The 26,817-nt window shown below is 37.7% G+C and overlaps 1 protein-coding gene across 1 annotated transcript; it reads left to right on the top strand.

The window, feature by feature from the left end:
- The first annotated feature begins 13,908 nt into the window (after window positions 1-13,908).
- LOC132372456 (tubulin polyglutamylase complex subunit 2) lies at window positions 13,909-15,219 on the top strand. Its single transcript, XM_059934529.1, has one exon. The coding sequence runs from the start codon at window positions 13,957-13,959 to the stop codon at window positions 14,839-14,841; it is 885 nt and encodes a 294-aa protein (XP_059790512.1). The 5' UTR covers window positions 13,909-13,956; the 3' UTR covers window positions 14,842-15,219.
- The last annotated feature ends 11,598 nt before the right edge of the window (window positions 15,220-26,817 follow it).

Here is a 26,817-nt window from a genome sequence, read left to right as displayed (position 1 = left end):
CTGGGGTAATTTTCCAGTGATAAATTTTTAAACCTTATTCAAATATGAAAGCTGTTTAAGATATTTACTTTAATATTTTAGTAAATGTTGGCTTAATGGGGGTCACCAATGTGTTAAAAAGTCTCAGGATTAAAATATTTGCTTGAGGTTTTTTTGTTTGTTTGTTTGTTTTGCTTGAGATTTATTGATGAGAAAAAACTCATGTAAGTATTCTAAGGAAAGATAGCAGATGAATAAAATAGGGGCTGGGAGAGCTACTTTGGAAAGTCTCTTGTTAAAGTATTCTTTGTAAATGTAAGTCACCACCAGTTGGACACCCAACTTCTTGCACCCTTGGACTAAGGTGCAGTCTGGCAGTCCAGCAGGGGAGGAGTGTTAGTCTAGCTTGAAAGAAAGAACATACCGAATGCTATAAACATTTTGTTGGTGCATCTCAAATAAAGTTAAAGCTTGGTGCAATTCTATGCAAAATTCTAAACAAATATTTTTAACTTGGCAAATAATTCTAAACTTCTGTAAAGCTGAAATGGGCAAAAAAAAAAAAAAAAACAATGAATTTTTGTGAAGAACAAAATAGTAACATGAGGAATTTATCTTAGCAAGTGTTAAAATTTACTATAAAGCTATACAATCAAAACTGCGGAGCTAGAACAAGGATGGACAGATCAGTGAAATACAATAGAGAGCCTAAGAATACACATAATTATATAAAAAATTGGTGTATGATATATGTGTGATGAGTAAGAAAATATGTGATCAGTAAAAAACAATGCAATAAATAAGAAAACGTAGGACAAGTAGGGAAAAAGATTATTCAATAAATGATTCTGGAAAATTGGTCAATGATTTGAGAGAAAAAAACAAAAAAATTCTAAGTGCATTATAAAGTTAAATAATAAAAATCCAAAGCATAAAAATCAAAGTTAGGAGAAAATGTGAATAAATATTTTTAATGCTTTATATGGAAAAGCTCACAAAGAAAAAATTATTAAATTCAGTTATTTACAAGTATCAATACTATCAAAAATTTGCAAGTATGGATTCAGGCAATGACCTTAATATATAATGAGTTCGTATGAACCTGACAGCAACACATCACACACCAAATTAAATTGGGGAAGAATCACAAATGGGCAGTTTACAAAAGAAAGAATTTAAATGTCTATTAAACATAGGAAATCGATATTCTCTCTAATAAGCAAAGAATGTAATTAAAAATACTAAGAAGACCTTTGCCTATAAAAATGTTTAAATATGTATGTATACTCAGTGACAATACCCAGAGCTGCAAAAATGTAGTGAAAGAGCACTGGTAAGTTGTTGGAATTATAAGTTGGTAAATATTTTCTGAAAGAAGGATACACAGATAAAATTTTTTTTTTAATTTTTATTTATTTATTTATTTTTGGCTGTGTTGGGTCTTCGCTTCTGTGCGAGGGCTTTCTCCAGTTGTGGCGAGTGGGGGCCACTCTTCATTGCGGTGCGCGGGCCTCTCACTATCGTGGCCTCTCTTGTTGCGGAGCACAGGCTCCAGACGCGCAGGCTCAGTAGTTGTGGCTCACGGGCCCAGTTGCTCCGCGGCATGTGGGATCTTCCCAGACCAGGGCTCGAACCCTTGTCCCCTGCATTGGCAGGCAGATTCTCAACCACTGCGCCACCAGGGAAGCCCCAGATAAAATATTTTTTAAAATAAAAACAAAACTGAAATAAATGTCCAGCAAAAGGTAAATGGTTAAATAAACAATGGTTAGCAAGATTGTGCATTTGAATAATATTTCATAACAGAATATTCATGATGGGTTATTAAAAAAACAAGTATCAAAATCATATATAATATGATCCCAATTTGTTAACACAAATTTTCACAGAAAAAAAAACAGAAAAATAGATAAATATATTACTTACAATTTTTTGATCATTTCAGATTTGCCTTATTATCTTGATATTTTCCAGAATACCCCAAAGGGGTATGTATTGTTATTTTTAGAAATTATTATGTAAAGTAACATGTGTTTGCAGCCACCGGGTATCTGTCTGAAATTTAGTTGAATTATATGAGATGGTCCCTGTCCTCAAGGTGCTTACAGTTTCACTCGACACAAGCTCATTCATAAAAGAAAATTCAAGTATATATGACAGGGTATGTTCAAATATCAAAATAGGAGAAATTCAGAGGCTTTGTGGATTACAGTGGGCATGGAAGGGTGTCAGGGCTGGGTCTTGAAGGAAGATAATAATTTGTCGAATGAGAAAAGATAGGTGATAAAGACTTGAGAAGGGACTTCAGTCAGGACAGGATGTGACTTTTCTAAGGGACGATGTTAGGACATGCCTGAAAATATACTGTACTTCATATTCTCTATCTTTTCCACAGTCATTTAAAAGTTGTAAGGTATCTGGATAACTAATGTAAATATACTACTAACATATCAAATACAACATTTGAAAACTTTCATTTTTTAACAGAGATTCTAGAGTAGCCTGTCTTTTCTGCGAAAGAAGAAAAACTCACGTTAAAAATTGACAATGACACAAAGAGGAAGACAAATACCGTATGATATCACTTATATGTGGAATGCAAAATATGGCACAAATGAACTTATCTACAGAGACAGAAGACAGACTCACAGACATAGAGAACAGACTGTGGTTACCAAGGGGGTGTTGGAAGGGATGGATTGGGAGTTTGGGGTTAGCAGATGCAAACTGGTGTATATAGAATGGATAAACAGCAAGGTCCTACTGTATAGAACAGAGAACTATATTCAATATCCTGTGATAAACCATAATGGAAAAGCATATTAAAAAGAATAAAAAAAAAGCAAATGAAATATTTAAATGTACGAGCATTCTAAAATTTTTTCACAATTACAGATAGGCAACAAGTTAGGCATTGTGACTCCATCTAAATTCCTTAGAGACACATGGAACTATCCATTACTGACAAGTGGCTGTGGTGAGCAAGACTCGTATATGTGCTGTGTAGGAAAGAGAGAACTTTCCCACGACCTAAAGAGACTCTGCAAAGTGACCACAGATGGTTTATACCAGAAAAGTTGGAAAAATTATATGAAGTCCTGTGAAAAATCTTAGCTTGGAAAAAAATAAGAGGGAACAAATAAATAAGAGGTCACCAGCAACCTCCAAATTAAAGGAGGTCTCTCTGAATCCGCCTTTCTGAGATTTTAACATATGGACTTTCTAAATCACAAAGGTCTGGAGAGATGAGAACCAAAGTGAGTTCCAAATCCCTGAGTTTTATTATCCCATTGTTACACACTAGGGAGATTTATGGGAGCCTCTTCCATAAATGTTTTGACTGTAGTAAAGAAATGACTCGTTCTCACTAGACCTTTTTAAAAAGAAGCGATGCATTATGCCAGGAAGAGTGCTGAGTAAATGGTGGGTGACCAGAACTCTAGCTGGCCTGATATTTATCATAGGGAAATGATGTCGAATACTTGACCTCACAAGGTTTTCACTTTCAGAACCTGCAGTTTGAAGACAGTGTTTGAAATTAGAATAACACAACCCGTCCTAAGCAGGCTGTGAAGATCTTGTTCAGTAGTATAAGTCAGAATGTTCAAAACTAGGAGATTCCAGTTGAATTCATAAAAATCTGGAGAGTGGGAAATACCCTAAAGACCACCAGGAAAAGCCTAATGGTCTCTGGGGTCATAGAAACCTCCTGGCATGCTCCCTTTATTTTATAATAACAATAGCAGCCTTGGATTGAATGCAATCTAAGATCAGGCTTGAGGTAAAGAGTAGTTTATTTATAAGGTAAATAATAATTTGAGGTAAATGATATCTCTATGAGATACATAATATTTTACAGATGAAAAAACTTGAGGCATAAGAGAAACTAAAAGTCGCTTGTCAGAGATGAGACATCTACGTGTCAGACCTGGGAGGCTTGTCCCATGCTGAAGCCTTGCTCTTAGGAGGCCGTGCCCCACCTCCTCCTATCAGAAAGAGCTGGGACCCAGTTGGGACAAAGAACAGGTAAGCACCTTCCAAATAAGTGCTGGAAAGATCTATCCAATGTCATAAAAATAAAGAATAAGTACATTGAATTGCCTCTCAGAAAGTATGGAAACTGAGACATAACCAAGTAACAACTTATTAGAAAAATCCGCATTTTGAAATTACTTTAGAATTCCATGGAGATGTTTTGTGTAATTGAAGATACAACCTCGAGATATCAATGTTTGTTCGTTTTATGCTAAATGTTGGTGTGGAAACAATGCCACAATTTTCTTCGCTCCCTGTTAATGAAAAAACGATTAAAAAAATGTTTTGCATACAGGAAGATTTTAAGCGGTTGTGATTGAGAGCATACTCTGCAGCTACCTGGGCTGAGTTGAATCTTGATCCCAAGACTTACTGTCTATTACAAGTTATCTTAGTCATTGCTGTATCCTGAATGCCTAGAAAACAGGCTGACACCTAATAAACTGGTAATAAAGATTTTTGAATTTTTAGCATTTAATTCATTTTTTCCAGAAAATGGGAATTAGGTCTCTCTCTCTCTCTCTCTCTGTCTCTCTCTCTCTGTCTCTCTCTCTCTCACACAGACACACACGCACACACACACACACACATAATCAAGACTTTCTTTTAAGTATAGTGCAGCATACCATTACTGTTCTTTTCTTTCTTTTTCTTGGTCATTTTTGAGAATAACCGCTTCTCCTGGAACAGTGGTATTTGTAGAACAGCATTAAAGCTATGTTGTGAATATTTTAACCATAGATTCAATGGGTACAAATGAGAAATTCATATTTTGAAGTCTAAAGTCGCTGTTTTGTCTACTTTGATCACATTAAATGAAACACATATTTGACTCCTGTCTGATTAAAAGGTCTTTAACTAACATTTATTTTTCTGAAAAAAAGCAAAAGAAGTTGAGGGACTCCTTGGATGGCATCTCAGACGACCCAAGAAACCCACATTCCCTTAGCCAAGTTCTGATATTGCTCCTCTGAGAACTTGCAGCAATCAATAAAAATTTTAAAATCGTACAAAGAAACTAAATATTTCAAAGCATCCATAACCACCAAAATGAATAACTAATATAATGCCCTAGTGGTATAGAAGACAGGAAATGGAGAACAAAGTGGAAAGTTCGATTTAGTGGAACATACATTACCCTTAAGTCTTTTGACTGCTTATTTAAATTTGCATCTTCATTTGATTGTCATTCCAATTGTAATTAGACTCGTCAATTCCCCTTAGACAATAAGACTAGGAAACTTTGCTTCTATCCTCACTTTATTACTAATGAGCTGAACAATTTACCACAAATAATTTGACCTTTCTCAATCTTACTTTCTTCATATTTAACTAAGACAGTTGGAAAAGAAAATTCCTAAAGGTCTTTTTAGTTCTAAAACACTGAGCTTTCAAGCTAATGACAAAAATGAGATCTAGAAGATGAACTGTGTTATAAATACTCATTCAACGTTTTAATTTGTTTATTCACTAATGACGGTCAATATGTATTGAGCCAAGCACTTTTCTAACACTTCATGTGTATAAACACTTTTAATCCTTCCAGCATCCCCATGAGATAAGCCTGTTATTATCCCAACTTTATAAACGAAAAAAGAAAAGCACAGTGATTACAATGCTAGTGGTCAGGCAATGTAGCTGGGATTCAAACCCAGGCCATCTGGCTCAGACCCCATGTGTTGAAGCACTCTGCAATTCTGCTAGAGCAAATTTCAAAACACTCATCCTGATCCGGGGGGGAAAGACCCCACCCCTGGCCATCCCAGCAGTTGGTAAGGATTCCATTAATGCAGAATATCATGTCTTCTGAGAAACGCTGTTCTTGGTAGAGAAAAGTAGTTTGAAGGCTAAAGTTGATTTTTCCCCCAGAGAGTTATGTACATATCCCTAGCCCCTCCTACCTTTTAAATATTTTTCTCTAGTTTTTAAATTGCATAGTCTGATTGCTGGGATTGAAAAGTAATGCTGAGAGAACAACAATTTGTTGTGTCAAGACGTGTAGAAATGAGCATCGCATAATTAGCTCAATACTATAAAGACAACTTTAGGAGATGCATTTGAAAATATGAGTATTGGTTTCTCAGAATGTAATTGCTATTTGTTCTGGCCAAGGCTATTATAAAATATGGAATAGATGAGGGAGAAAAATTGTGCAAACAGTAACTTGGGTATGCCTGTAAGTGTTGTATGATTGTGTACATGTGCATGTTTATAAATATGAATTACTAAAGATAGCAGAAGTCAGTTAAAGTTACAGCCTATTATTAACAAGTCCTAAAGAAAAAATAGATAAGTAAGATTTTAGGTATGTATGTATGTTGGCAAACTTGTATGTACTTACTAAGGCAGGTTCATAAGGTCTAATTAAGACTAAGTCAAAAATATATGTTGAACTTACAAGGTTGATAAACTCATTCTATTTGGGAATAAAACTTAATGTAAAGCTATGGTAACTCATACTGAATATTGGTGCAGTCCTAAATAAATAGGCCAGTAGAACAGTACAGTAAGATCTCACATATACAAATGAATTATGAGAGAATGGGACTGCATATCAGAGGAGAAAGTGTAGACTTTCAATAAATGATGTAAGGACAATAAATTTGTATCATTACTAGTCAGATAACCAAAGGATAGACAAAATTACTTTGTAAAAGAAGAACAAAGTTAGAGGACTAAACCACCTGACTTCAAGACTTACTTAAAGCTGCAGTAATCAAGAGCGTGTTGTATTGGTGTCGAGATAGACAAATAAATCAATGGAACAAAATGGAGTCCAGAAATAGATGCACACACATCTATGGTCAATTGATTTATAACAAAGCTGCAAAGGCATTTAATGGAGAAAGGACAAAGGGTCTTTTCAACAAAGGGTGCAGGAACAATAGGATTTCTATATGTAAAAAAAGGATGAACTTCCATCCATAATTTTGCATCATAAACAAAAATTAACTCAAAATGGATAATAGACCTAAATTTAAAACCTACTTAAAACTATAAATCTTCTAGAAAAAAAATTGTAGCAGAGAACATTTGTGACCTTGGGTTAGGCTATAATTTATTAGCTATGACACCAAATGCACAGTACATAGGACAAAATGACACATTGGACTTCATCAAAATTAAAAATGCCTATTCTTTGAAAGAGTCTCTTAACAGAATGAAAAGACAAGCCATGGACTAAGAGAAAATATTTGCAAATCACATAAAATACTTGTATCCAGACATTTACAATTCTCAAAACTCGATAATAAGAATATAAATATCCCAATTAAAAATGTGAACAGAAATTTGAACAGACATTTTATGAAATAAGATATACAGATGACACATTAAAGGATGATCAACATTACTGTCCATTAGGGACGTGGAGATTAGAGACATGTAGCGATACCAATACATATCTATTAAAATATTTTAAAAATCTTAAAACTGACTGTGTCAAGTGTTGGCAAAGTTGTGGAGCAACTGGAGCTCTCATATACTACTGCTGTGAATGTAAAGTGACACAACCACTTAGGAAAAGAGTTTAGCATTTTTTTTTAAAAAAGTTAAACACATATCTATCATATGATCAAGGCATTCCACTCCTAGGTATTTATCCAAGAGAATAAAAGCATATATCCAAACAAAAATGTATACACAAATGTTCATAGCATCTTTATATGTAATAGCTAAAAACTAGAAACAACTCAAAAGTGCATCAATCTTTGAATGAATGAATAAATTGTAGTAAATACATACAATTGAATATTACTCTGCCAAAGAAAGGAATGAACTTGTTATACACCATAACATAGATAAATCTCAAAATAATTATGCTAAATGAAACAAGCTAAACATAAAAGAGTATATGGTGTATGGTTCCATCTTTATAAAAGCCTAGAAAATACAAATTAATCTACACTGACAGAAAGCAGTTCAGTGCTTGCCTAGGAATAGGGGAGGTTGGGATGGGATGGGAGGGGTAGAATAAAAAAAGGGCATAAGGGAATTTAAGGGGGTTCTAAGTATGTTTATTATCTTGATTTTGTTTATGATTTCCCACTTGTGCATATGTTAAAACTTATCAAATTGTACTCTGTGTTAGTTTTCTATTGTTGCATAACAAATTATCACAAACTTAGTGGCTTAAAAAAAATCATAAATTTATTATACCACTATTTCCGTGGGTCAGGAGTCCTAGTCAAATTATGGGTTACCTGGGTCAGGATCTCATCAGGCTGAAATCAAGTTGTCAGCCATAGCCGTTATCTCACTGGAAAATCGAGGTCTCAGAATTCAGTGCCTTGTGGTTGTAGGATTAAGATCCCTGTTTTCTTACTAGATGCCAACCAGGGATTCTCTTAGCTCCCAGAAGCTGAGAGTTCTAGTCATATGGCCCTTTCACAACATAGAAGCTCACTTCTTCAAAGCAATCAGGAGAATCTCCCTCCAGTCTGTCCTGATGTTTTCTTCCATAACATAACCTAATCACAGAGTTATGATCTCATGGTTTTCACAGGTCCCACCCAAACTCAAGGGAGGGTATCCTAGTCAGCTGGGCTGCCATAACTAAATGCCATGGATGGGATGGCTTAAACCACAGAAATTTATCTTCTCACAGTTCCAGAGGCTGGGGAGTCCAAGATCAAGGCTGATTTGGTTCCTGGTAAGCTTTCTTCCTGGCTTGCTGATAGCTTTTTCACTATGCCCTCACTTAGCCTTCCTTCTCTCTCTCTCTCTCTCTCTCTCTCTCTCTCTCTGTCTCTCTGTCTCTCTTCCTTTTCTTATAAGGCCACTAATCCCATCATGAGTGCCCCATCCTTATGACTTAATTGAATCTTAATTACTCCCAAAGGCCCCATCTCTAATTTAGGGGTTAGAACTTCAACATATAAATTTTGTGGAGACATGTTCAGGCCATAATGGAGGGGATTATATAGGGTGTGTACAACAAGAGGTGGAAATCTTGAAGCCATCAGAGAGGGCTGCCTACTACCTATACTTTAAACATGTGCAGTTTATTTTATGTTAACAGAAAACATCAACATAAAAAAACAGGAAATGATAAAAGGGAAAGAAATTAGATTATTGTCAGACTTTTTGTAGTAATTTTTTATGTAAAAAAAAGAGAGTAACATTTTAGATACTGAAAGAAAGATTATGTGAGCCACTGATTTTATATGCAATAAAACTCATTTTTAAATGTAAAGGGCACGGGCAAATTCAGGAAATGTTGTTTCTATTTTCTTCATTAGGAATCTACTACAGAATGTACTTTAGACAACCAAAATGAGTAGAGAATTATCAGTATGAGAACAGATGAATATTAAACATATAGTTACTTGTAGAACTGACACTAAATGAGGAATAAAGGAAGACAGTAAAATATATAATGTCTTTATTTTTAAGCAAAGTAGTGAAGTTATAAAAGTTGGGTTTAATGTATAGAACATATTCAAAAAATAGTTTTAAAGTCCTCAAAAATTTTTAATTGTGGTGGTTTTAGTATGATTATTTTAAGACTATCTTGTTTGTAACATGGGATAAAGTAATAGAGCGATTATGGGAAATTCTAATTATACTCTCTCCTGTATTCATGAGAACTGGGATTCTTGATGTGGAAGAAAGTGATTACAGTTAAGTAGAAACAAACATAACCCGCACTTATACGGTCAATCAATGTATGACAAAGGGGCCAAGAATATGCAATGGGGAAAAATAGTCTCTTCAATAAATGGTGTTGGGAAAACTGGACATCCACATGCAAAACAATGAAAGTAGATCACTATCTTACACCATACACAAAAATCAACTCAAAATGGATTAAAGACTTGAACATAAGACCCGTAATCATAAGACTCCTAGAAGAAAACGTAGTGGGTAAGCTCTTTGACATGGGTCTTGGCAATAATTTTTTCAATCTGATTTTGATACCAAAAACAAAGGTAACAAAAGAACAAATAGACAAATGGGACTACATCAAGCTAAAAAGCTTCTGCACAGCAAAAAAACCATCAACATGAAAGGGAACTTACAGAACGGGAGAAAATATTTGCAAATCACATATCTGACAAGGGGTTAATATCTAAAACATCAAAAGAACTCATACAACTCTATAGAAAAAATTAAAAAACTAATTCAAAAATGAGCAGAGGATCTGAATAGACATTTTCCCAAAGAAGACATACAGATGGACAAAAGTACATGAAAGTATGCTCAAAATCACTACTTTTCAGAGAAATGCAAAAAGCAATGATAAATCACCTCACACCTGTTATCAGAAAAGACAAGAATTAACCAGTGCTGGCGAAGATGTGGAGAAAAGGGAGAAAATCCTTGCACACTGTTGGTGGGAATGTAAGGTACAGCCACTATGGAAAACAGTATGGAGTTTCCTCAAAAAATTAAAAATAAAAACTACATGTGATCCAGCAATTACACTTTTGGGTATGTATTGGAAGGAAATGAAAACACTAACTTGAAAAGATATCTGCATTCCCATGTTCACTGCAGCATAATTTACAATAGCCAAGACATGGAGACAAGGATAGACAAGTGTCTATCATTGAATGAATGGATTTTTTTTTTAAGTGTGGTGTATGCATACAATGGAATGTTACTCAGCCATATAAAAAGAAGGAAATCCTGCCATTTGCAACAATATGATTTGAACCTGAGGACATTATGCTAAGGGAAATAAATCAGAGAAAGACAAACACTGTATGATGTCACTTACATTGGAATTTAAAAAACAAAACCAAATAAACAAACAAAAAAAACTCAACTCAGATACTGAAAACAGATTGGTGGTTGCCAGAGAAAGGGTGTGGTGGGCGTGTGAAATGGGTGAAGATGGTCAAAAGGTACAAACTTCCAGTTATAAAATAAATAGGTCCTGGGGATGTAATATACAGCATGGTGACTATAGTTAATAATATTGTAGTGTATATTTGAAAGTTGATAAGAGAGTAAATCTTAAAAGTCTTCATCACAGGAAAAAAATTTTTTGGTAACTATTTACGAAAAAAGACGCTCCCTAGACTTATTACAGTGATCATTTCACGGTATATACAAATATTGAATCATTACATTTTATACCTGAAACTAATATAATATTATGTCAATTATATCTCAATAAAAATACATTTAAAAGGTAAATATAAATAAATCCATTGTGTCAGTTAGTGTATGGGCTAAGCTGCTATAACAAAAAGACCCCCAAATGCAAAGTCCTAAACAAGAGAGAAGGTTATTTCTTTTTCATGGTAATAGTGGAGGTAGGGAGTCCAGGGCTGTTGCAGTGGTTCTGCCATCCCCAAGCATCTGGTTTCTGTTTCTAGGTCTAAGGACATTGCTCCAGTTTTCCTTAACTCTTAGCCTGGAGGAAAGGAAAGGACCAGAGGAGGGCATGTACATTTTTTTAAAGGCATGGTCTAGAATAGAATTTCTCAACCTTGACACTGTTGACATTTGGGACCAGATAATTCTTTGTTGGGGGCAAGGGGCTGTTTCATGCATTGTAGGATATTTAGCAGCATCCCTGGCCTCTACCCACTAGATGCCAGTAGTACCCCCAAGTTCTGACAACCAGAAATTTCTAAAGGGAGGGGATAGGCAAAAATCACTTCCATTGAAGAGTCCCTGATCTAGAAAAAGCACACATTACTTCTGATGTTTTCCTATTGCCTAGAACGTAGCTATATGGTCATAACGAGCTGGGCAGCCATACCCATCTAAAACTTGGGAGTTCTATTATTTAAAAAAGAGAGAGAGAGAGAGAAAATGAATGTTTGGGGATGACTAGTAGTCTTTGCATCCATTTCAGGCATGTGGACTGCCAAATTTCTGAAGTTCCACCTCAAGTCTGAGATACCTGCCCAGAATACACAATGAGGCTGGCTGTGGAGGGGAGGGAACAAAGGTGGTCACCAGGAGGAACTTCTAGGGTCCTTGACAAGAACTCAAAAAATATATATAATGTATGGTTTAAAACAGAGGAAAGAAAAAAGAGAAAGCTGGTTACAGATCTGGGGGAATCTAAGAAGAGGGGAAAATCCCAGTTTCCCACCAATAGGCCAACCCTTGGAGTGAAGAATTAGATCAGTTTCGTACAAGAATTTGTAAAAAATCAAACTGCAGCAAAGCTGGTCTCGCTTCTCTTTCTTTGAGCCTCCAGGAACAAAAACAAAAACAGCACACCCTCACACCCCCCCACACTAGAATTTTAATTGGAAATATATTGATATGATCTTACAAACTATTATATGTGTGTGTGCATGCACACATGTGTATATGCATATATGTGTGTATATGCATATGTGTATATACACTCATATAAAAAGATTTCCTCCCTTTTCCACTCCTTTCCACAAGAGGTCTTCTGGCTACATGGTCCTGTCAAGACAATCACAAGAGTCAATTGTACATAATTCCTTGTGAAGGACAGATATTCAGGTCCCTTTCCACTAAGCTCAGTTATCTCCTCATATGAAGTGACAATTAGGCTCTACATCCCTCAGTGATCACACAGTCTTGGCTTCACATCTCCTGTAAGGAAATTCTTGGGGGCAAAAGCATCTATACATCTCCTTAAAACAGTATTTCTCAAGCTTGAGGCAGTCTAAATCTAAATTTAGACAGAATAGAATTCTAACTTTGCAAAGACAGAATTCAGCCAATACATACAATTTCTATTACTAAAGAAAACACTTAATGACTCAATCTGAAGGTACTGCATTTTGGCTCCCTCACTGGATTTCAGTGCTTCTCTAAGAGTAAAGGTAGGTGATCGATCATCCTTTATCTGCATGGAGAAGAGCTGCCACAAAGGCAAATTCCTGCATCACCGCTGGGAGATGAACAAGAATCACTACTCCCCAAATGGAAAGTTTTCCCACCACCGCGTTGAGGTCCAGAAGCTATCGAGCACTCAACATTTTAGAATAAGGCAACAAAGTCTTTTATCGAACAAATACAGTTTGGTCACATAGGTTTGCCAAAATGCCATGTGGTTTTTTATTTCCTAATACCTCAAATGTCCCCAAGCAAATTTTTAAACACACAAGTTATTCCTTCAAAATGCCAAGATTCCATGGGAACATTATACTCTGTTTTAAAAATAAAGTTTAAGGCTATTTGAAAATAAAGTATTAATCAGTCAATGCTGAGTAGCCAGATTCACAGCACACAGAAATATGTGATACAGTTTGAAGCTCTTCAGTGGAGACAGATATTAGAGACCCCTTGAAGACATAGGCTTTTAGAAAACCTTCTATATTAAAGCATGCTCTTAAGTTTCTTTGTCCTTTTAACAGAACAGAACATTTCAAAGCACTGAATTACCTTATTTAATCATCAGTAAATTGTTCCAATTGTAACCAAGCAGGATACTGTGGGGCATTCATGGACAGACCCCTTCCCCCATGTCCTCTGTCTGCCTCTTGTTTGTAGAAAAGCTGTAGTCTCTCAGCCCTCCCCCGAGTCACAAAAGCCTGGCTCAAGAATTAATGATTAAAAGGAGGTGAACATGTAATGACAGAGAAAGGAGTTGGGCCAGGAGAACTAGTAACAATATAAACAGTAAATCAGCCATATGGCAGTCACAGAATCTTTAGTTCCTCCCTGAAATACATAGATAACAGTATCTGGTGCACATTCCTGAGTTGTTTTACAGATACTAAAGCTTCCACCAAATAGAAGAAGTTGACTACATGATGACCATGGACACGTAGCCCCCAGACCTACTGGAGTCTGAGAATTAATAATGTTAACCCTTGTGACACTGTCCAGTTACCTCACCATCAACCAATCAAAGAATTGTGCACGAGCTGATCACATACCCTGCAACTCCCCTCCCTCACCTTGCCTTTAAAAATGCTACCCTGGCTCCCAGCCGCCCCGCTCCCCCGCCCTGTCCCAGCCGCTCCTCCGACCGCGCGCGGAGCTGGGACGCGAGCCATGGAGGAGACACCGCCCCCGCTGCTGGGCAGCAACAAGCCGCACCTGGAGAAGCTGACCTTGGGGGTCACCCGCATCCTCGAATCATCCCCAGGTGTGACAGAGGTGACCATCATAGAAAAGGCACCTGCTGAACGTCATATGATTTCTTCATGGGAACAAAAAAATAACTGTGTGCTGCCTGAGGATCTGAAGAACTTTTACCTGATGACCAATGGCTTCCACATGACATGGAATGTGAAGCTGGATGAACATACCATTCCATTGGGCAGCATGGCAATTAACAGCATCTCAAAACTGACTCAACTCAACCAGTCTTCCCTGTACTCACTTCCTAACGCACCAACTCTTGCAGACCTGGAGGACGATACACAAGAAGCTAGTGAGAACCAGCCAGAGAAGCCTCACTTTGATTCTCGCAGTGTAATATTTGAGCTGGATCCTTGCAACGGGAATGGGAAGGTTTGCCTTGTCTACAAAAGAGGGAAACCAGCATTAGCACAAGACACTGAGATCTGGTTCCTGGACAGAGCATTATACTGGCATTTTCTCACAGATACCTTTACTGCCTATTATCGCCTGCTTATCACCCACCTGGGCCTGCCCCAGTGGCAGTATGCTTTCACCAGCTATGGCATTAGCCCACAGGCCAAGCAATGGTTCAACATGTATAAACCCATCACCTACAACACAAACCTACTCACGGAAGAGACCGACTCCTTTGTGAACAAGCTGGATCCCAGCAAAGTGTTCAAGAGCAAGAACAAGACCTTAATCCCCAAAAAGAAAGGGTCTGTTCAGCCTGCAGGTGGCCAGAAAGGGCCCGCAGGTCCTCCTTCCACCTCTAGATCCTCCTCTGGCTCTGGAAACCCTGTCCGAAAATGAGCGCCCCACCTCCAGCTCCCTACCAGCCCCACAGTGACGATTTCCATGCACAGATGCCCCAGGCGTGGCCCAAGCCTCAGATTCTGTGTGTGGAACCATAGTCCTCTCCCCATCTGAGTGACAAAATCCTAGGCCTTTTACTGCCATTGGCTTGAGCCAGGAGTTGGAAGGGCATACTCAGGTCTCCCCAAGAATCCTTCCCTCATACCCCTTACAGCAGGTTGTGCCACCTACTGATTCTGGAAGCTGTGGCGAATGTAAGGTGTTGTGTAAGTGACTAAGTAGATCTCTTAAGAGCTTTCTTCTCTTTCTACTCCAACCCCCTACCCCTCAACAGTAATTAGAGAAGTCCCCCATAGAAACCACTGGTTTTGACCTATGAGGCATTAGAACTATGCCGCTCAATTGGTAGCCACTTTTTAAAGCAGCTAAATTTAAGCCATGTTAAAAATTCAGTTCCTCAGTTATATTAGCCACAATGGGAGTATTCATGTGGCTAGTGGATTCTGTATTAGCACAGAGATGATGAAACATTTCTGTATCATCACAGAAAGTTCTATTGGGCAGCACTGCATTAGAATACTTCTGCATTACCCTTCCTCAGATCAGTTAATTTTTGTTAGAGAATATTGGTACCTTAATTTGATGGGTTATAATGTTCCACGAAAGACCTTGAATATACATTTTTATGTTCTTTATATCCTTTACCACAAACAGATCTTGCTTTGCTCATTTTCAGTTTCCTATAGTTTCTCATCTTCATCGGTTTCCTATAAAGTTTCTTGTTTCCAGTTTTGTGATGTGATAGTTGCACATTTGCCAAAATTATCTTTATCACTTTTTTTTTAAAAGAAGAGGTGATTCTGCTGTACCATTAAAAACAAAACAAAACAAAACCTCCAAAAAAAAAAAAAAAAAAAAAAAAATGCTACCCTGAAACCTGTCAGAGAGAGTTTGGGCTTTATGAGCATTAGCTGCCCCTTACTCCTTGTATGGCACCTGCAATAAACGCTGCACTTTCTTTCACCACAACCTGGTGTCAGTAGATTGGCTTTACTGCTTCCAGCCCGCGGACCCAAGTTTGGTTGGGTAATGACTAAATTATTCCATTGAGTAGCATTGATTTTTGTTCAAAGGAAAAAAATATAATTTCTTTAGTCCTGTCTGCTTCTCCTTTTCCCTCCTCCTGCTTCACAAATTCAGGCCATTTCTGGCGCTCATGGAGGTATTTCAAAATGCTGCGATAGGCATAAGAATTACATGCAGCTGTCCAGTTTTCCCAGCACCACTTATTAAAGAGGCTGTTTTTTCTCCATTCTATATTCTTGCCTCCTTTCTCAAAGATAAGGAGGCCATATGTGCGTGGGTTTATTTCTGGGCTTTCTATCCTGTTCCATTGATCTATATTTCTGTTTTTGTGCCAGTACCATACTGTCTTGATTACTTTAGCTTTGTAGTATAGTCTGAAGTCAGGGCGCTTGATTCCTCCAGCTACATGTAAAAGAATGAAATTAAAACACTTCCTAGCATGATACACAAAAATAAACTCAAAATGGATTAAAGACCTAAATGTAAGGCCAGACACTGTAAAACTCTTAGAGGAAAACATAGGCAGAACACTCTATGACATAAATCACAGCAAGATCCTTTATGACCAACCTCCTAGAGTAATGAAAAAAACCAAAAATGAACAAATGAGACCTAATGAAACTTAAAATCTTTTGCACAGCAAATGAAACCATAAACAAGACGAAAAGACAACCTTCAGAATGAGAGAAAACATTTGCAAATGAAGCAACTGACAAAGGATTAATCTCCAAAATATACAAGCAGCTCATGAGCTTAATATCAAAAAAAAAAAACCCCAATCCAAAAATGCGTAGAAGACTTAAATAGACATTTCTCCAAAGAAAACATACAGATGGCCAACAAACACATGAAAAGATGCTCAACATTGCTAATCATTAGAGAACTGCAAATCAAAACCACAATAAGGTATCACCTCACACTGGTCAGAATGGCCATCATTAAAAAATCTAGAAACAATTAATGCTGGAGAGGGTGTGGAGAAAAGGGAACCTTCCTGCACTGTTGGTGGGAATGTAAATTGATAGAGCTGCTATGGAGAACAGTATGGAGAGTCCTTAAAAAACTAAAAATAAAACTACCATATGACCCAGCAATCTCACTACTGGGCATATACCCAGAAAAAAACATAATTCAAAAAGAGTCACGGGGGCTGAGTTCTGAGGAGAGCTGCTGTTTCACTTCCACTCTGAAGCCATGTGGCTGACAGTGTCTTGGTGCTCCACCCGGGTGTCAGGCCTGTTCCTCTGAGGTGGGAGCTGAGTTCAGGACACTGGTCCACCAGAGACCTCCTGTCTCCATGTAATATCAAACAGCGAAACCTCTCCCAGAGATCTCCATCTCAATGCTGAGACCCAGCTCCACTAAATGACCAGCAAGCTACAGTGCTGGACACCCTATGCCAAACAACTAGCAAGACAGGAACACAAACCTACCCATTAGCAGAGAGGCTGCCTAAAATCATAATAAGGTCACAGACAACCCAAAACACACCACCAGACACAGTACTGCCCCCCCAGAAAGACAGGATCCAGGCTCATCCACCAGAACACAGGCACTAGTCCCATCCACCAGGAAGCCTACACAGCCCACTGAACCTACCTTAGCCACTGGGGGCAGACACCAAAAAAAACGGGAACTGCAAACCTGCAGGCTACAAAAAGGAGACCCCAAACACAGTAAGTTAAGCAAAATAAGAAGACAGAAAAACACACAGCAGATGAAGGAGCAAAGTAAAAACCCACCAGACCAAACAAATGAAGAGAAATAGGCAGTCTACCTGAAAAAGAATTCAGAGTAATGATAGTAAAGATGATCCAAAATCTTGGAAATAGAAGGGAGAAAATACAAGAAACGTTTAACAAGGACCTAGAACTAAAGAGCAAACAAACAACGATGAACAACACAATAAATGAAATTTAAAATTCCCTAGAAGGAATCAATAGCAGAATAACTGAGGCAGAAGAATGGATAAGTGACCTGGAAGATAAAATAGTGGAAATAACTACCACAGAGCAGAATAAAGAAAAAAGAATGAAAAGAATTGAGGGCAGTCTTAGAGACATCTGGGACAACATTAAATGCACCAACATTCGAATTATAAGGGTCCCAGAAGAAAAAGAGAAAAAGAAAGGGACTGAGAATATATTTGAAGAGACTATAGATGAAAAATTCCCTAACATGGGAAAGGAAATAGTCAATCAAGTCCAGGAAGCGCAGAGAGTCCCATACAGGATAAATCCAAGGAGAAACGTGCCAAGACACATATTAATCAAACTATCAAAAATTAAATACAGGGCTTCCCTGGTAGCGCAGTGGTTAAGAATCTGCCTGCCAGTGCAAGGGACACTTACCTGGCCTGGGAAGATCCCACATGCCGAGGAGCAACTAAGCCCGTGTGCCACAACTACAGAGCCTGCGCTCTAGAGCCCACAAGCCACAACTACTGAGCCTGTGTGCCACAACAACTGAAGCCTGTGCACCCAGAGCTCATGGTCCACAACAAGAGAAGCCTCAACAATGAGAAGCCCATGCACCAAAACAAAGAGTAGCCCCCACTCACCACAACTGGAGAAAGCTCATGCACAGCAACAAAGACCCAATACAGCCAAAAATAAATAAATAAATAAATAAATTATTTAAAAAATAATTAAATACAAAGAAAAAATATTCAAAGCAGCAAGGGAAAAACAACAAATAACATACAAGGGAATCCCCATAAGTTTAACAGCTGATCTTTCAGCAGGAACTCTGCAAGCCAGAAGGGAGTGGCAGGACATATTTAAAGTGATGAAAGGGAAAAACCTACAACCAAAATTACTCTACCCAACAAGGGTCTCATTCAGATTAGACGGAGAAATTAAAAACCTTACAGACAAGCAAAAACTAAGAGAATTCAGCTCCACCAAACCAGCTTTACAACAAATGCTAAAGGAATTTCTCTAGGCAGGAAACACAAGAGGAGGAAAAGACCTACAATAACAAACCCAGAACAATTAAGAAAATGGTAATAGGAACATACATATCGATAATTACCTTAAATGTAAATGGATTAAATGCTCCAACCAAAAGACATAGATTGGCTGAATGGATGCAAAAATAAGACCCACATATATGCTGTCTACAAGAGACCCACTTCAGACCTAGGGACACATACAGACTGAAAGTGAGGGGAAGAAAAAAGATATTCCATGCAAATGGAAATCAAAAGAAAGCTGTAGTAGCAATTCTCATATCAGACAAAATAGACTTTAAAATAAAGACTGTTACAAGAGACAAAGAAGGACACTACATAATGATCAAGGGATCAATCCAAGAAGAAGATATAACAATTGTAATTATTTATGCACCCAACATAGGAGCACCTCAATACATAAGGCAAGTACTAACAGCCATAAAGGGGGAAATCGACAGTAACACAATCATAGTAGGGGACTTTAACACCCCACTTTCACCAATGGACAGATCATCCAAAATGAAAATAAATAAGGAAACACAAGCTTTAAATGATACATTAAACAAGATGGGCTTAATTGATATTTATAGGACATTCCATCCAAAAACAACAGAATACACATTCTTCTCAAGTGCTCATGGAACATTCTCCAGGATAGATCATATCTTGGGTCACAAATCAAGCTTTAGTAAATTTAAGAAAACTGAAATCATATCAAGTATCTTTTCCGACCACAACGTTATGAGACTAGATATCAATTACAGGAAAAAATCTGTAAAAAGTACAAACACATGGAGGCTAAACAATACACTACTTAATAACTAAGAGATCACTGACGAAATCAAAGCGGAAATCAAAAAATACCTAGAAACAAATGACGATGAAAACACGATGACCCAAACCCTATGGGATGCAGCAAAAGCAGTTCTAAGAGGGAAGTTTATAGCATACAATCCTACCTCAAGAAACAAGAAATATCTCAAGTAAACAACCTAACCTTACACCTAAAGCAATTAGAGAAAGAAGAACAAAAAATCCCCAAAGTTAGCGGAAGGAAAGAAATCGTAAACATCGGATCAGAAATAAATGAAAAAGAAACAAAGGAAACAGTAGCAAAGATTAATAAAATTAAAAGCTGGTTCTTTGAGAAGATAAACAAAACTGATAAACCATTAGCCAGACTCATCAAGAAAAAAAGAGAGAAGACTCAAATTAATAGAATTAGAAATGAAAAAGGAGAGGTAACAACTGACACTGCAGAAATGCAAAGGATCATGAGAGATTACTACAAGCAACTATATGCCAATAAAATGGACAACCTGGAAGAAATGGACAAATGCTTAGAAAAGCATAACGTTCTGAGATTAAACCAGGAAGATATAGAAAATATAAACAGACCAATCACAAGCACTGAAATTGAGACTATGATTAAAAATCTTCCAACAAACAAAAGCCCAGGACCAGATGGCTTCACAGGCGAATTCTATCAAACATTTAGAGAAGAGCTAACACCCATCCTTCTCAAACTCTTCCAAAACATAGCAGAGAGAGGAACACTCCCAAACTCATTCTACGAGGCCACCATCACCCTGATACCAAAACCAGGCAAAGATGTCACAAGGAAAGAAAACTACAGGCCAATATCACTGATGAACATAGATGCAAAAATCCTCAACAAAATACCAGCAAACAGAATCCAACAGCACATTAAAAGGATCATACACCATGATCAAGTGGGTTTTATCCCAGGGATGCAAGGATTCTTCAATATACTCAAATCAATCAATGTGATACACCATATTAACAAACTGAAGGATAAAAACCATATGATAATCTCAATAGATGCAGAAAAAGCTTTTGACAAAATTCAACACCCATTTATGATAAAAACGTTCCAGAAAGTAGGCATAGAGGGAACTTACCTCAACATAATACAAGCCATATATGACAAACCCACAGCCAACATCATTCTCAATGGTGAAAAACTGAAACCATTTCCAGTAAGATCAGGAACAAGACAAGGTTGTCCACTCTCACCACTATTATTCAACATAGTTTTGGAAGTTTTAACCACAGCAATCAGAGAAGAAAAAGAAATAAAAGGAATCCAAATCAGAAAAGAAGAAGTAAAGCTGTCACTGTTTGCAAATGACATTATACTATACATAGAGAATCCTAAAGATGCTACCAGAAAACTACGAGAGCTAATCAATGAATTTGGTAAAGTAACTAGATACAAACCTAATACACAGAAATCTCTTGGATTCCTATACACTAATGATGAAAAATCTGAAAGAGAAATTAAGGAAACATTCCCATTCACCATTGCAACAAAAAGAATAAAATACCTGGGAATAAACCTACCTAAGGAGACAAAAGACCTGTATGCAGAAAATTATAAGACACTGATGAAAGAAATTAAAGATGATACCAACAGATGGAGAGATATACCATGTTCTTGGATTGGAAGAATCAACATTGTGAAAATGAGTATACTACACAAAGCAATCTACATATTCAATGCAATCCCTATCAAACTACCACTGTCATTCTTCACAGAACTAGAACAAAAAAATTCACAATTTGTATGGAATCACAAAAGACCCCTAATAGCCAAAGCAATCTTAAGAAAGAAAAGTGGAGCTGGAGGAATCAGGCTCCCAGACTTCAGACTATACTGCGAAGCTACAGTAATCAAGACACTATGGTATTGGCACAAAAACAGCAATATAGATCAATGGAACAGGATAGAAAGCCCAGAGATAAACCCACGCACATATGGTCACCTTATTTTTGATGAAGGAGGCAAAAATATACAATGGAGAAAAGATAGCCGCTTCAATAAGTGGTGCTGGGAAAACTGGACAGCTACATGTAAAAGAATGAAAGTAGAACACTCTCTAACACCATACACAAAAATAAACTCAAAATAGATTAAAGACCTAAATATAATGCCAGACACTGTAAAACTCTTAGGAAAACATAGGCAGAACACACTATGACATAAATCACAGCAAGATCCTTTTTGACCCACCTCTTAGAAAATGGAAATAAAAACAAAAATAAACAAATGGGCCCTAATGAAACTTAAAAGCTTTTTCACAGCAAAGGAAACCATAAACAAGATGAAAAGACAACCCTCAGGATGGGAGAAAATATTTGCAAGTGAAACAACTGACAAAGAATTAATCTCCAAAATTTACAAGCAGCTCATGCAGCTCAATATCAAAAAAACAAACAACCCAATCCAAAAATGGGCAGAAGAACTAAATAGACATTTCTCCAAAGAAGATATACAGATTGCGAACAAACACATGAAAGGACGCTCAACATCACTAATCATTAAAGAAATGCAAATCAAAACTACAATGAGGTACCACCTCACACCAGTCAGAATGGCCATCGTCAAAAAATCTACAAACAATAAATGCTGGGGAGGGTGTGGAGAAAGGGGAACCCTCTTGCACTGTTGGTGGGAATGTAAATTGATACAGCCACTATGGAGAACAGTATGGAGGTTCCTTAAAAAACTAAAAATAGAACTACCATACGACCCAGCAATCCCACTACTGGGCATATACCCTGAGAAAACCATAATTCAAAAAGAGTCATGTACCACAGTACTCACTGCATCTCTATTTACAATAGCCAGGACATGGAAGCAACCTAAGTGTCCATCGACAGATGAATGGATAAAGAAGATGTGGCACATATATACAATGGAATATTACTCAGCCATAAAAAGAAACGAAATTGAGTTATTTGTAGTGAGGTGGATGGACCTAGAGTCTGTCATACAGAGTGAAGTAAGTCAAAAAGAGAAAAATACTGTATGCTAACACATATATATGGAATCTAGAAAATTGGTACTGATGAACCTAGTGGTAGGGCAGGAAAAAAGAGGCAGACGTAGAGAACGGACTTGAGGACATGCGGTGGGGCGGGGGGTGGGGGAGAGGGGAAGCTGGGACGAAGTGAGAGAGTGACATGGACATATATACACTACCAAATGTAAAATAGATAGCTAGTGGGAAGCTGCTGCATGGCACAGGGAGATCAGCTCGGTGCTTTGTGACCACCTAGAGGGGTGGGATAGGGAGGGTGGGAGGGAGATGCAAGAGGGAGGGGATATGGGGATGTGTGTATACATATAGCTGATTCACTTTGTTGTACAGCAGAAACTAAAGTAAAGCAATTATACTCAAATAAAGATGTATATATTAAAAAAATAACTAAAAATTCTTTTCCCCAGTAGATGCCTTTAGGAAAATTCCAAACCAAAGGGAGACAAGGAAGTGAATGTTTATAGAGTGCAACCAGTGTGGAAGATAGAGCTTTGCTCCTTTGTAAATTAAGTTAGAATCGGCCTACTTTTCTCCTGGGCGTAGGTTGAGAAAGAGAGAAAGTGAACTCCCCTTTGTTTGAATATCGCCTGCCCGGCTGCACTTCCTAGGCTGTGTCTCAGTGAATCCCCATGTGGGCATCGTTATCCCGATTTTATATACGAGGGTAGAAACATGCTCACATCTGTGTATCTGGCATGCAAAAGTGCACAAATCACACCCAGACCTATGGATTGTAATTGTAGAGATAATTGTATCTGACTGATAAAACTTGTGTTCCCTGGTCTGTAGCCACATCCTCGGTAGCAGAAGAAGCCCTGAAAATTACCCTTCTCTGCTGCAGCTAAAATCAGATCAACTCATCACCCCAAGCTATTGAAAATGGTCCAGGTAAACCTCACAACATAAAAATACAACGGACAAAAAATCCCATCGATTTCTAGCTCTTTTTCCATGTCTCTTGAATTTTTAGTGTGAACGTTTGGTTTAAAAACACCTCATCAAGCCAAGTTTAAAGAAAAATGTCCAAGCAGCCTTTCAGTTCAGCACAATTATAGGGTGTTTTTGTTCAATCTTTAGAAGGTTTTCATAGATATTTTTAAGAAATGGGAAAAAAACCAAGTTACACACAAAAAGTTTGCTTCCCAAGCTGAAACATGGACTTGTGAATCCAGGATAGTTGAACAAGAAAATTATTCTTGGAGAAAATATCTGAGAAAGAAAATATGCCATATTAAGGCAAACTGAGTAAGGAAAGTGATGATTAACTGTAATAGAGACCAGGGTCATGTCAGGTCCCACTTCACCTTTGGATAACTTCACTCTCTCAACCTTAAGGGAGTCGCGCCTAGGATTGCTTATGACAGGTAATTCTTTTTTTTTTTTCACATCTTTATTGGAGTATAATTGCTTTACAATGTTGTGTTAGTTTCTGCTGTATAACAAAGTGAATCAGTTATACATATACATATATCCCCATATCCCCTCCCTCTTGTGTCTCCCTCCCACCCTCCCTATCCCAGCCCTCTAGGTCATCACAAAGCACCGAGCTGATCTCCCTGTGCTAAGTAGCAGCTTCCCACTAGCTATCTATTTTACATTTGGTAGTGTATATATGTCCATGCTACTCTCTCACTACATCCCTGCTTCCCCTTCTCCCACTGTGTCCTCAAGTCCGTTCTTTACGTCTGCATCTTTATTTCTGCCCTGCCACTGGGTTCATCAGTACCGTTTTTTTATATTCCATATATATGACTTAGCATGCAGTATTTGTTTTTCTCTTTCTGACTTACTTCACTCGACAGGTGATTCTTGAGTCACATATATGCAACCACAAACGCAAAAGAGACTTCCCCCACGCCCAATACGTGGTTTTACATACACTTTTATGCATAGAATCCAAGATAATCTTTTATTGCTTATTAAAGGCATTTCTTACTTAAGGGCATTCCAACTCCCACATAAGGTCACCTTATTTCCTGCGCTTGCCTCAATGCACATTTTTCCACACTTCTTTTTTTGCACCGGAAAACTGACTCTAGCATGCTGACTTGTCATAGGAAACCCAGTGGGAATTTTTAGCCATCAGTTTTAACTGAGAGCCATTGATTCCTTTGTAGAATAATATCAAGCACGAGAACAGTAACAATGTTCCCCGGGGTGGGGGCGGGGGGAGCGGCGAGGGAGGAGGTGGGTCGAAATGGATGGATGGGTTATTACTGCCATCTGGTGGCAAGGATGCAAAACTACAGGCAATACATTGGCGAGTTCAGAATGACTCATTCATTTGGGAAACGCATTGTTTTACAAACTGTTAAGAAAATGTTTAATTCCAAGATGATTACCAGATGTTTTGTTTCACTTACTTGATCCAGACCAGTTGGAATTTCAACTGTTCTAACTCACTTTTTTCCTCAATATCTAAGAACATAAAGGTGTTGTGAGTTTTCGGGCCTAAAGACCACAGAAAAGATTTAATGATCGTTGCATCCATTTCACCTTCCTGTGGAACTCAGCCTCCAAAGCTTTTAATCTAAATCCGAAAGTTGATAGACATTCTACTAAGGGGGTGCGGCTTTCAAAGGGGGACACCTCATCATTTGTTTGCATCTATCAGGTTCTTATGGTATGTTTCCTAGGCAGTTGTCAACATGATAAAATCAGGTAAAATTCAGGATACCATTGCTTCAACAGGGCAGACTTGTAAAGTGTCTGATTATGACTGCGCAGGGGAATTCCACTCCTATGATATCTAGACGTCCTTTTATGCCAAAGCCTCTATCATATGCTAAGCAATACCATCATCCCCCACTACACATCATGTAATTTCTGTACAGGAAACCAAGCCTTCTTTCACTGCACACTTGCACAACTTGTTTGTTTCTGCCTTCAAGTCTTCACACTTTCTTTTCTTTCCACCTCTATTTCCTTCCACGCTCTCCTAGACAACTACCTGGGTCTTGGCCAAACTTCAAAATGGACCAAAGATCAAAAATGCTTCAAGGATTATCTGCACCTAGTTCTGATTACTACAATTATCATTGGGGAGGTTGCTTGCTATGGGTTAGGCACTCTTTTAAACACTTTATACATATATTATTTACAAATTGTCAGAAAAACTTGAGGAATTATTATCCCTATTTAAGAGTTGACAAATCTTGGCTCAGAGCAGTCAAGAACTGACCCACACCTACATAGGGAGTGGGTTAGAGAAAGAGTAGAGAAACCATGTTTGGAAGCAAAGCTCAGTCTAGGTTAGAGATTAAACTCATTCCTTCCTTCATAATCACACTATCAGCTCTTTAGCACGCATACATGTGCACACACACACGCACACAAATGGGCATACGCACACAGAGTTTGGTATAACTGCTACAATATATATTTGCATATAATACTAACAGTACATATATATTCTCATTATCACTTGCCTGTGCAATTGCATCCATTTACCTCAACAGAGTCTGAATGATTTGAAATTAGAAATAATACCTGACATTTCCTTTTAGCAGCTCCAGAGAGACCACATTAGCAAGTCGTATGGTCTTTTGATTCAGAGCGTGGATTCTGAAGTCAGACTACATTCTACCACCATCTGTACCATCTGGATGGGATTGAAAAACGTGCTTTCAGGGAACTCTACTCAATACTCTGTAATGGCCTATATGGGGAAAGAATCTAAAAAAGAGCAGATATATGTATATGTGTAACTGATTCACTTCACTGTACAGCAGAAACTAACACAACATTGTAAATCAACTATACTCCAATAAAATTTTTTTTAAAAAAAGAAAAGCGTGCTTGACATCAAACACTCAGTTTGGTAACTTTGAAATATTCATAAGGCTTTTTGAAAATTAGATGACATAATCGAGGAAAAGAGTTTAACTAACATCACGCTTGTTACATATCTCTCATGTATGAAGGGTGTTTTTATTTCTGCCCCTTCTACACACTGGCTATTCCATTCATATGGTTGATTAACTGTTTTCAGTGAGACAGCCAGGCTTTCACAGCAGAAAAAGAAAAGAGCTCTTATACAGTACTGGGTGACTTGAATGGTAACGCTAAAATAACAAGACAAGACTCCTT

The sequence above is a fragment of the Balaenoptera ricei genome, chromosome 10 (genome assembly GCF_028023285.1).
Source record: "Balaenoptera ricei isolate mBalRic1 chromosome 10, mBalRic1.hap2, whole genome shotgun sequence".
NCBI lineage: Eukaryota > Metazoa > Chordata > Mammalia > Artiodactyla > Balaenopteridae > Balaenoptera > Balaenoptera ricei.
The sequence above is the reverse complement of the archived record's forward strand: the minus strand, read 5'-3'. Positions and strand labels throughout refer to the sequence as shown.

Excerpts from the sequence above, each read along its gene's own strand:
- LOC132372456 (XM_059934529.1), top strand. The coding sequence starts at position 13,957 with ATGGAGGAGACACCGCCCCCGCTGCTGGGCAGCAACAAGCCGCACCTG.